The sequence below is a fragment of the Harmonia axyridis genome, chromosome X (genome assembly GCF_914767665.1).
Source record: "Harmonia axyridis chromosome X, icHarAxyr1.1, whole genome shotgun sequence".
Classification (NCBI taxonomy): Eukaryota; Metazoa; Arthropoda; class Insecta; order Coleoptera; family Coccinellidae; genus Harmonia; species Harmonia axyridis.
Genome location: NC_059508.1, coordinates 11,283,635 through 11,296,023, shown reverse-complemented (window position 1 = coordinate 11,296,023; position 12,389 = coordinate 11,283,635). Strand labels below are relative to the sequence as shown.

At 35.6% G+C, this 12,389-nt stretch overlaps 2 protein-coding genes across 14 annotated transcripts in view; one reads left to right on the top strand and one right to left on the bottom strand.

Annotated features, from left to right (window-relative positions):
* Nucleotides 1-5,880, top strand: part of LOC123685582 (IQ motif and SEC7 domain-containing protein 1) — a 28,226-nt gene extending 22,346 nt beyond the window's left edge. For all 6 annotated transcript variants that reach the window (XM_045625272.1, XM_045625270.1, XM_045625275.1 and 3 more), the window contains 4 exons: nucleotides 98-572; nucleotides 1,825-2,019; nucleotides 2,075-2,239; nucleotides 3,796-5,880. In XM_045625272.1, the coding sequence (XP_045481228.1) occupies nucleotides 98-572; nucleotides 1,825-2,019; nucleotides 2,075-2,239; nucleotides 3,796-4,007 (1,047 nt within the window). In that variant the 3' untranslated portion in view covers nucleotides 4,008-5,880. The remainder of the gene's footprint in view (nucleotides 1-97; nucleotides 573-1,824; nucleotides 2,020-2,074; nucleotides 2,240-3,795) is intronic.
* A 3,007-nt stretch (nucleotides 5,881-8,887) lies between these two features.
* The window catches only part of LOC123685682 (protein trachealess), a 186,009-nt gene continuing 182,507 nt past the window's right edge, over nucleotides 8,888-12,389 (bottom strand). For all 8 annotated transcript variants that reach the window (XM_045625487.1, XM_045625486.1, XM_045625488.1 and 5 more), the window contains 4 exons: nucleotides 12,034-12,334; nucleotides 11,370-11,517; nucleotides 11,189-11,313; nucleotides 8,888-11,115 (listed from right to left, as the gene is read on the bottom strand). In XM_045625487.1, coding sequence (XP_045481443.1) covers nucleotides 10,040-11,115; nucleotides 11,189-11,313; nucleotides 11,370-11,517; nucleotides 12,034-12,334 — 1,650 coding nt within the window. In that variant the 3' untranslated portion in view covers nucleotides 8,888-10,039. The remainder of the gene's footprint in view (nucleotides 11,116-11,188; nucleotides 11,314-11,369; nucleotides 11,518-12,033; nucleotides 12,335-12,389) is intronic.

The following is a 12,389-nucleotide window of genomic DNA, read 5'->3' as shown; positions in this document are numbered from 1 at the left end:
TAATATACTCATTCATTTCATTATCAAAATATATCCTGTTGTTGGAAAACCCTATTATTATGACATTTGTGTTTCGACTTATCAATTGTTATTTCAGATCTTTGTGTTGGCATTTGCAATAATAATGCTCAACACCGATCTTCACACACCTAGCATCAAACCAGAGAGGAGAATGCGTTGCGAGGACTTCATAAAGAACTTGCGTGGCATCGATGATTGTGGAGATATAGATAGTGACATGTTGAGTGGAATTTATGAACGTGTTAAGGCCAATGAATTCAAACCCGGCTCTGATCACGTTACCCAAGTTATGAAGGTGCAAGCAACCATCGTTGGAAAGAAACCCAACATGGCATTGCCCCATAGAAGACTTGTATGTTACTGCCGTTTGTACGAGATACCAGACATCAACAAGAAGGAGAGGCCTGGTGTTCACCAGAGAGAAGTTTTCCTCTTCAATGATCTACTGGTTATCACGAAAATATTGAGCAAGAAAAAATCGTCAGTTACTTACACATTCCGAAACAGTTTCCCTTTGTGTGGAATGGTGGTTTCACTATTCGAAGTACCACGTAAGTTTTTTTTTGAAATTATGTAGGTAGTAACAACACTGTTATTTATCGAATCTTACATTGGGCCTTTCAATATAAGCTAAAAGTTGTTTTGAGTAAAGATTCGATGGATAAGAGTATACTTCAACCTTACTAGCTTGACATTCCCTATTCTCAGAAGTGAAAGCACCACTCGAATCATTTTAAATATTCGATTTTATTGTAATTGTTCTATTTCAGAATTTGCTTTGTTCTTATAGCTGAAAGAAACAGGTTTCAGATCATTTCTCATGAGTGTAAGCTCTAAATACTACCCTAATTAGGGCAATTGAAAAGTCTTCAGTCTTATGCACAGATAGCAGTGCTAGTATTAAATCCATATGACAACAACCTACAAAGGATACGTGTCAAAATTTGACAGCAGTCCTAGCATTAGTTTGTGAGATATTGCGTTGTGAGTGTAGCTACTTTTGTAAAAAGACGAAAAAAAAAGAATTTCGTGTGCTGATTAAATATTCCTTTTTGAAAGGAAAAAATGAAGAAGAGTTGAAGCAAAATCTTGGTTTGATGAAAAGTTTCCGGGGTCTGTACCAGAAAAATCAACCATCATTGATGGATATGCTAAATTGAAACATGGTGAAATGAGTACCCAAGACAGCGAACGCAGTGGACAGCCCAAAAGAGGCTATCACCGACGAAAAAATCAAAAAAGTTCACAAAATAATTTTTGAATGACTGTAAAGTGAAGTTGACCGAGATAGCAGACATTGTGAAGATATCATCTGAACGTGTACATCATATCATTCACGAATATTTGTACATGAGAAAGCTGTGTGCAAAATGGGTGCCGCGCAAGCTTACAATCGATCAAAAGCAACAACGTGTTAATGATTCTGAGCAGTGTTTGAAGCTGTTTAAGTGCAATAAACCTGAATTTTTGCGTCGATATGTAACAATAGATGAAACATGGCTCCATCATTTCACTCCGGAGTCCAATCGACAGTCAGCTGAGTGGACGGCATACGATGAACCGAATCCAAAGCGAGGAAAAACACAATAGACAGCTGGCAAGGTTATGGCATCAGTGTTCTGGGATGCGCAAATTGATCGAAGAGTTCTCAATTGGCCTGTTAAATGCAATTCATACTATTGCCTATGAATTTGAAACCTGTTTCTTACAGGTGTAACAACAAACCTATTGTGTATTTCAAATTGTTTGAAAAATATTGGATCTCTACAAAATCATCATTCATATAGCAATTGAAAATTTCAGATTATCCATTTGGTATTCGTCTGAGTCAGAAAGTTGATGGGAAAGTACTGGTAACCTTCAATGCAAGAAACGAACATGATAGATGTAAGTTTGCGGAAGATTTGAAAGAGTCCGTTAGTGAAATGGATGAAATGGAGAATCTCAGAATAGAGGCTGAATTGGAAAAACAGAAATCTAATAGAGGACCAAGAAGTGGTAAGTTTGTTGTGGTCACAGTGAATTTCGATTTCTAAAAAATTTTGTTTTTCAGGAACTGAAAATAGGGATAGCGGTGTAGCCGATGTGGAGGTTTGTCCTTGTCAGTGTTCAAAAGGACAAGCTGGTTCTGGCGAACCTTGCCACGAAGAGGGTGCTCATGAACAACAAATCAAACGTTCGGCTTTGAGCAACTCTCTACTTGATATACATGAACAATGTGAGTACATAAAATTCAAATTTTGTTCAAACAATGAATATCGTTTTAAAAAATAGATTAATATACAGGGTGTTTCACCGGGATGGCCTATTAGACGTTTATGGAAAATTAATCATAATTTTGAACTGAAAATCACAACTTGCTTATTTCAAATGGCACATCCAGTATATTGCAACATTAGATAGCTTTTTTGACGACAATTTCGGCAATATGCCATTCTTGGGTGAATACTGAACGGTTTATGAGTTAACGGGATTCTTATGAAAAAATGGTGATGATGAGGACTCACATTTTTTAATATTTCGGCAGAAAAAGCTTTTTTCGAAAAAATATTTTTCTTTTTCGATTCTGCAAATGCGTAGTATTATAAGACTGTTTGCGGTTTGGACCGAAAATGTACAGGGTGTTTATAAGAAAATCATGAACTTGGACAACTCAAATTCATCAAAACTCTATATTTTCAAATTAGAACCTATATTTTTTTATTGTTTCAGTCGATTCTACGCACAAAAATAGTGTGGGCTTAAGCAAACCCTATACCTAAAATGAATACTTTAAGAGTTATCAAGGAAGAACTTTAAATGAATAAAAACCGCAATTTCTAACAGTGTGGAGTAGTCTGTGACTTCCGGAAAATAGAGGAAGAAACTTAAATTCGATGTTTGGATAACTAAATTTTACATTTGATGAATTATAATTCAGTTTTCGTTGGGATTGTTGAGAAATCCCTTGACCTATATAATTTTCAATACGAATAATTCATTACAATTCTTGAAATGTCAAATTTAATTATGGAAACATCGAATTTCAATTTTTTCTGTGTTTTCCGGAAGTCATTTAAAGTTCTCCCTCGATAACTCTTGGAGTATTCATTTCAGGAATAGGGTTTGCTAAAGTAACCCCTCACTATTTTTGTACGTGGGATCGACTGAAAAAATAAAAAATATAGGTTTTAATTTGCAAATCTTGAGTTTTGATGAATTTGAGTTGACCAAGTTCATGATCTCCTTATAAACACCCTATACATTTTCGGTCCAAACCGCAAACAGTCTTATGATGATACTCTACGTATTTGCAGAATCAAAAAAGAAAAAAAAATTAAAAAAAAAACTTTTTCCTCATCGCCACCATTTTTTTCATAAGAATCCCATTAACCGTTGAGTTTTTACCCAAGGTATGGCATATTACCGAGATTGTCATCAAAAAAGCTATCTGATGATGCAATAATATACTGGGTGTGCCATTTGAGATAAGGAAGTAGTAGTCTGTTTCCGGTATCACCGGAATTCGTTGATATCTGAAAATATTTTAGAGAGAAAGATGATTGTCTCAAATCCCAATATGCAAATTTTCAGCTCAAAATTATGATTAGTTTCCCATAAATGTCTAATAGGCCATCCCGGTGAAACACCCTGTATTTTATCCAGCAAAACAGCATTTTGTGTGACAGTTGTCTTTGTTCAATATTTGCAGAAATTCCGTTATTTATTATTGTTAGTTTTCTCAACTGAACTTCTTTCTGCTTGATTGGTTTTTTGAGGAAATAAATTTTACAGTTGCAGGAGACAAAAATCAAAGACGTGGTAGTGTTGGTTCTTTGGATAGTGGGATGTCGGTGTCCTTTCAGTCAACCTCGGCAAGCACATGTTCGAGATCTGACAAACTGATGAACAAAGGTAAACCTGGTTACGGTCCAAACAGCCAGTCTTTTTTGGGCGGTTTATTCAAGAAACCCGGTAGTACTCCAGTCAAATCTACCGAAGTGTAAACTGTTTTATATCATCGTAAATTCATAATTCACAATCGGTTACATATATGTACTGAAGTTGAGTGTTTCATAAATATCATTAGAATGATTCAATTTTTAAAAAATTGAATAGAATCTAGGTGTTTTCAAATCTAATTCAACTAATTGTATTTACTTAATCAAATGTTCATCCAGTGGTTAATGTCTTAACTTCTTTTTTTTTAAGTGGAACTAAATTTTGCACACTTAGCGCTCTATAACAAGTGTAATGAAAACTTTTCGTAAATTTCAACTGCTGAAAAATCCATCCTGCAAATCAATACTCCTTGTATGTTACTTAAGAAGAAACGCAAGTTTGTATGTTACATAAGAAGGAACGCAAGTTTTTGTAAAGGAAATGTGTGGATTGAAAATATCTAGATGTAGGGATCTTCTTCGTTGAGAAGAATTATAGGAGAAATGAGTTGAAGGATATGTTTAATCATTTTGATGGGGCACCAAAGTACATTTGAAATTTTTTTTTCAATTTTTGTTTTATTTTATGGATAGAAAAGTTTTTGGAGATTGAGTGTTAAATAAATGTTCAGATTTATTTATTTTCCTCTTGAATTCTCAAGAATTTCAAGTCATACCAAATATTTTCGTGATTCCTGACTGAAAGTAAAATAATATTAAGATGTGTTCCCAATTTCATTGAAAGGTTGGTAGTTTGTATTTAAAATCATTTCTTGTCTCTTGTGTTTACATCATGCTACTTCAGATTTTCAATTCAATTTTTAGGAAACATATTTCCAACATTCTATGAGTATTATTAACAAAATGCATATCAAACTCTTATACTCTCATGCCTGTAATAAGTTGAAAAAGTTGTTTTTCTATATTCTAATGCAATCGGTGATCAAGTTAACGACACATATCTAAAGATTAATGCTCAGTCTCCAAATAATGAGATCGAAATCTTTGTCTTTGGTGCCTCCAATTTTGAATAATCCAAAGTAATTACACAATGTGATTTAAAAATTTTCCCACAGATTTTGAGAAATCTTGAGATACTCTATTTTGAGGATGATTTATTTTGTTTGAATCGCGATTCGATTTATCTTCAAGATTTCCAACTGTTGAAAAATTAAATGAATTCCTGGAATTTGGTACTGAAGAAGGAGTTATCTTGTAGCTATCAACTTAATTTTAGTGTAATCATTTATTTTAACCAAAGAAATGAATGGAAATTATACCTTGTAGGTGTAGATGCAGTCAATGTTTTGAAAAGTTGATTATCGAGCACTATAAGATAATCATCACTTACCTTATATCTAATAATAATTTTCAACGTGAACATTGAAATAATTCAGTCTTACCAGATAATCCAAAAAGTTCATTACTCTATCGATCAATAGGTGACGAACTTAATAAAGAAGTATTACTAACTTTACATTTGAATCAATTTAAACTAACGATGAAAGCAATAATTATAGTTCACATTCTTTAATGATTCTATCTATATTCAACTTATTTCAATGTATATCAGCCTGTACTTAGACTAATTTATTCTGTTGAAAAATATGTTTATTATTTTAATTCCAAATTCGTTTTCATCAAACCCAATTGGAATTTTTTTTTCTGGTATTGTTGTTTCCTTTGTTGTCATTACAGTTTTTTTGTTATTGACAGATTTTGCATTTTTATATATTTGTTGATTTTATTGTCAGAAACATGGAATTTTATGAGTTGTAATTTTTTTGATATAATAAGGTGTCGAGTGTTATTTACTTAAGATTAAAAAAAAGTGTATTCTGTATATAGGTTCAAAGAAATTCCGAAGAAGCAAATATGTTCTAGTCGACTGTAAATAAGCTAGGAATCTCACGTATATATTAAATTTATTTAACTATAAGTTGAAGATTTTTTATTAAACCTACCTGTCATTAGTCCTTTCATAAAAAAATAAATTAATCATTTCAATAGAAATCAGAAGATCGAGTATGATGACAGAGCTTATAGGCAACCAACCATACACTAAGACGTTTTGTGTGTTGCCTATTAAATTGTACAGAATTTGTACACCAAATTCTTGTTGTTTCCTTCGAATTTACCCATTTCACACTAGAAAATCATATCCAAACACAAAAATTCGTATCAGGAACATATGATGATTGAGGAGGTATCCGGGGCACTCCGAAGTACCCCTTGAGAAATATGCACAGGCAACCTAAAATACAATATGAAGTATTATGTGTTGCCTGCTGGAAGGAAATCAGGGGCACTCCGGAGTACTCCTGCTCCTGATATACCTTTTCGGTCTCATATGTTCCTGATACAAAATTGTACACCAAATTCTTGTTGTTTCGTTCGAATTTACCAATTTCACACACGAAAATCAAATCTTAACACAAAAATTCGTATCAGGAACATATGATGAATGAGGAGGTATCCGGGGCACTCCGGATTGCCCCTTGAAAAATATGCACAGGCAACCTAAAATACAATGTGAAGTATTATTCGTTGCTTGCTGCACGAAAATCAGGGGCACTCCGAAGTACTCCTGCTCCTGATATACCTCCTCGGTCTCATATGTTCCTGATACAAAATTCACCAAATTCTTGTTGTTTCGTTCGAATTTACCTATTTCACACACGAAAATCAAATCCTAACACAAAAATTCGTATCAGGAACATATGATGAATGGGGAGGTATCCGGGTCGCAGATCTTCTATAGGCAACCAATCATACACTAAGACGTTTTGTGTGTTGCCTATTCGATTTTGCTCCTGCTCCTGATATACCTCCTCGGTCTCCTATGTTCCTGTTACGAAAATCGTACCCAAATTCTTGTTGTTTCGTTCGAATTTACCAATTCCACACACGAAAATCAAATCCTAACACAAAAATTCGTATCAGGAACATATGATGAATGAGGAGGTATCCGGGGCACTCCGGATTGCCCCTTGAAAAATATGCACAGGCAACCTAAAATACAATGTGAAGTATTATTCGTTGCTTGCTGAACGAAAATCAGGGGCACTCCGAACTACTCCTGCTCCTGATATACCTCCTCGGTCTCATATGTTCCTGTTACAAAAATCGTATCCAAATTCTCGTTGTTTCGTTCGAATTTACCCATTTCACACACGAAAATCAAATCCTAACACAAAAATTCGTATCAGGAACATATGATGAATGGGGAGGTATCCGGGTCGCAGATCTTCTATAGGCAACCAATCATACACTAAGACGTTTTGTGTGTTGCCTATTCAATTGTACTCCTGCTCCTGATATACCTCCTCGGTATCATATGTTCCTGTTACAAAATTCGTACACCAAATTCTTTTCGTTTTGTTCGAATTTACCGATTTCTCATACGAAAATCACATCCAAACACAAAAATTCCTATCAGGAACATATGATGGCTGAGGAGGTATCCGGGTCGCAGATCAACCAAATGTTTTCTACAACTTGATGTCTCAGTAAATCTGTTCATACCCATTTCATAAGCCAACAGAGAGCAGTTCAATTCAACTCGAAAATTCCTCCCAAAAAACTCCAGTTTTGGGGCTTCTAGGAAGGAACTGATTGCGAATAGAAATTCAGCATGAAAAAAATTCATCAAATTTGAAGTGAACCTGAATCAAAAATTTTTTTCAGCTAATAAATCGACCAATGAATTTCGAATATTTCATCATATTTTTGAAGGTTTTCAGGCCGTAGATTCCGAATTAGGCATAGATTTCACGCAGAATAATTCTTTTACACATTCAAAGCTCAGTTTTTCTGAATTAATTTAGCCCAAAATCCCACAGAAGGAAAGATATAACCCCTCCAAGTTCTTTCAGGAAACATTTGATGGCGGATAGGTGCTCTTCGTGTTATCAAATTTTGAAGCTGATCAGATCAGAAACTCTTTTTATGAATTATTACCAAATATACCTTATGCCTTTTGGGCGGATGCGTTTGATATGGCGCATCCACCAGATTTTTTCTAGGATTTGACTATATGGCGACATCTAGAGAAAGTAGCTCAAACCAAGTTTTGGTAGTGACTTAAACGTTACAGGATTCTACTGATAGCTAGTTGCGCCATGAATGAGTTCAGTATACTGCGTATAGATGGCTCATAGGCAAATTCTATACTGAAATGAAATTTTTGCAATTTTAAAGACCAATTGAGATAATTCTTCTGTATTAGGTCTGAATGATAATTTATTTTCTCTATACTGTATGGTTGAGGTTCATCGGTAAAAGTATTCTCCAATCAAACCCCCTCTATAATTTTTCCACAAAATTCGAAATTGAGACATTTTAGAAAAAAAAAAACTGATTGCAGATTTGCTTACGGTGTGGTCAAATGCGGTATCAGTCATGGCCCAGGGGGTACCCCCCTGGATACAACACTGGTTTCAACGATATAAGGAATTTCGAAAAAATCCTCTGAGTGGGTTTGTCAAATGATTAATTTTTGAAATTTTTTGTCGAAATGTAATCGTCTTTATTTAATGTTTTGTATGAACTGATGCAAGATAAACTTGAATATTATTGTAATTACATTGAGGTTTTCACATTGGCTTTATTATTTTACAACATCATTTGCGTTTGATTTCAATTTACCTATATTTATAGATTTTTAGTTATTGCTGGGTTCATAATCATTGCAATATCTATGAGTTTGATCATTATTTTTCATTGTCTAAATGAGGTTGATAATATTTCATCGGTTATCGAAACAAAGGACAAAGTTATTTGTATTTGTAATTTTCAAGTAATTTATTTCAGAACAATTTCAATATGTCGGTTGATGTTCAGAACGGATTTTACAAACGTCGAAAGCAACATAATAAATAGTGAGGAATAAATTACCTGTCAGTTCCTTACATTTTGAAAAGATTGAGGTAGAAATTTAGAATATATTGAAAAGTAAAAGATTAAGTATATTTGCTGTATATACATCAAGAATGTGTGACAATCTTATTCCTTAATCTGATCAAAATGAAAATATAGAAATAACATACTAATGTCAATATAATAGATAGATGATACATGATTGTAAATGAAATTCAAATTAAGTATATATTGCACATAAATATGTATGCTACATATCCATGAAGCTGTTGTTCATTTATTAAATTTGTACTGCACACTATCTGACAACATAACACAACTAATTCTAATATCTGGAACAAGTAAAGTAACAAATTAAAGAAAATATCACATTTCTACATTGTCAGCACCTTTAATGATCGTACAGTCGAGCATGGATCCTGAAATATCTTTGGAGTGAACAAAATATGAAAAGTCTTTGAGAAAGTTCTTCTGGTTACACAAAACTGATATTTCCATCGAATAATACTCATTCTTTCAAACAAAATTGTTCGAATTGGCCCGATTAGCTCATTTTTAGGGTAGAATTCCAAATAAAACATTTTTAGTTTCACCTATGCCCAACAAAAGGATTAACATACATACATTCATTTATTTACATTTTATGATCTAGCCGGTATGATATTAGCATTTCAGTATTGATATAAAATTAAATTATAATTCTTTTTGGCGGAAGTCCACTTTACCATAATGTTTAGGATGCGAAAAGAACGATTAAATATTTTAAAACTCTTGTCATAACAGGACTCATTGGTTTCATCATGTTAAAGTGTACTTGACACCCAAACAATTAAACATCTGTGGAATAAACGCCTCCTGTACACTATTTTTCCACCTTATTTTACAATTGATAATGATGTGAATATCAAACAATCCTGAGAGATATGAAAGCATTAATATGTTTCCAATTTGATATGCAACTGCACTAATTCGTTATAAATGTATCTAACCAAACGCAGTCTTATATCTCAGAATTGCATTATCTTTGGTTTAGGAGTAGTTGAACGAGCATTTTTGCATTTTTGCCGACTACATTTTGCATTAAAAAATACAATAACACAATACCAACATTACACTAGCAATAAAGTAATACCGGAATATTAACAATTAGAAATCGTTCACGAAAAAGTTTTTATAAGGAACGTGGTCAGAACTCACTCTGCGTATTTCAATTATTTACACTATGAGGGAGAGTACCAATTCGCTGGTGCTGCAGGTGTACTTTTACTAGGATGGTACAGGTGAAAACCAGGTCCCGTCGCACCATGGTGGTAAAACTGAGGTTGATCAACGTAGGAATACACCTGTGGCTTAAGTGGAAGCGGACTATCTGGATACTGGTGCCTCAAGACATCCTGATATGGCATGGCTGTGTCGAAAGGAACGCTACTGTGTAACTGCTGGTGCTTGTCTCTAGGAGACACACTGGACGGAGGAGTCATGGCGGAGTGATAATCCATGGAATAACCACCTGGATAGTTCTGGTGTTGAGACAACAAGAACTGGTGCTCGCTGTAAGACGAGGAACCTTCACTTGGAGGCGTCGGTAGAGGCCCAACTCCGACCTGTCCATCAGACGAATAGTAATTCGTCGAAGAACTATTAGATCGTCCAGTTGAACTGGTGATACCATGCACATTAGCACGTATCACACTCTCCCTGTTAGCGTAAAGCTGCCGTAAAAGAGCTGAGGCCGGAAGAGGACTCTGCTGTTGGAGCTGCTGGTGGTGAGTGCCGATCCACTGGATCGTCGTCTTCTGCTGCTGCTTCAGAAGAGCATCCGTGCTGAAATCTGTTGGTTGATGAGAGGGTGACTTACAGACAGGTAGATGCTTCGACATGGCGTGTTCTAAATCTTTAACAGACGTTCCACTGTTGGTCGGTTCTTCTAAATTCTTCGGACTGGTACCCGTAGACTCGCTGCTGATTGGGTGATTACCTGCGGTAGAGTGACATGAAGATGACGCCGGACTGATGACGTTGTTCCTCAAGGATGGCGACTGATGTTCTTCCATCTCGTCTTCGTCCGATGAGCCATTCTTCCGCTTGGTGCCTCTCTGTGGTCCGATTTGCTGCCTTTGATCTGGGGTGGCGGTCTGGAGCTGGGAAATGTGATCCAGTCGCCTGGTTCTGAGCTCGCTGTTGTCGTCTGCGTTCCCAGTGGCTCCTGGTGTTGGACCGGCACTGCTGTCCTCGAGGTTGGGCGTCTGCTTCGGGTCCTGAGGCTGGTTGGGTGGTCCTCCGCTATTCCGGCCATCTTACCACAGAATCAGATTAGCACTAAGTATGCAAAAATAATAAAAACTAGCATTCGTGGTACGTCAACGTACCTCCACGATCGGCATCTGGTGAGCCATTCTCTGGGTCGTTGCTATTGGCCTCTTCGCGCTTCACGTGATGGTTGTTCTCCTCCATCTGGCAGCAATCCATGACCATGTTCTCGTACTCTCTGCCACTGCAACAACAAATTATGTTAATACCTGCACCTAACGCTTTTTTGGTTAGGATTACCTGATAACGTAATTGACGCAGATGATGTTCTGCTCTTCTGCGTTCTTTGAGTTGCAGACAACAGTGGCGCATGTTTGTAGCCAAGTATAACCGCCATTCTTGTTCATAAGTCGGTAGTAATGGGTCAAGACTTGACCTTTATTTATTACTGAAACAAAGAATCACAATAAGAGACAAAGAAGGTAACTTTGAATTACAGAAGCAAGAATAAGATAAAATTGGCGTGTGACCAGTGTTGGAAATTTGATAACTTAAAGCCTTTTAAAGTTTTATGAATAAACTATTCTGCTGAGGATCATTTTCATAAACAATAGATATTTTAGCTCAAAATTCAAACAACGTCCAAGGCCTGATACTCTAACAAAGATAGACATATATATCGAGAAGAATTTCATTTTTTTCATTCTTTCCTTTGATAAAATTGGAAATATATTTATGTGAAACACTAAATTGAATAGACCTTTTCATTACAATTTGTTGACAGCGGTGGGATTGGACTAACGTCCTTTCAAGTTGTTGCCGAAAACTAAATTAAATGATTAAGCAGAAGGTTCTGAATTCCTTCAACATATTATGGAACAGAACAACCGAAAAACAATAATTTGATGGTATGGTTTGAAGAATATTCAATAGTTATCGTTCAGGCTTGATGCTATTATCTTACAGTCTATGTGACATTTTCTTAATTTATTGGCATCTTCTCCATGGCACAATGAGTATAGGTTCTTTCCAGTCAGTTCTTCGGGTGTGTAATCCAACAAATCAGAAACTTTCGGTTCACAATGGGCTATTCGGAAATCGAAGTTGATTCTAGTAACGAACATATCGGTTTCCAGTCTGATCTCGTGAACGCTTGGAGGAGGCAGTGCTATGGCTACAGCCACCATACCCAAAAGTGGTGGCTGGGACTTTCTCGAATGCGAGAACGTGTACTGTGGCCTCAGTCTACATAGCATCAGGACAACCTGAAATGTCAACATTTCGTTAGTTTTGAAACGAATCATTTCGCTTCTGAATTAT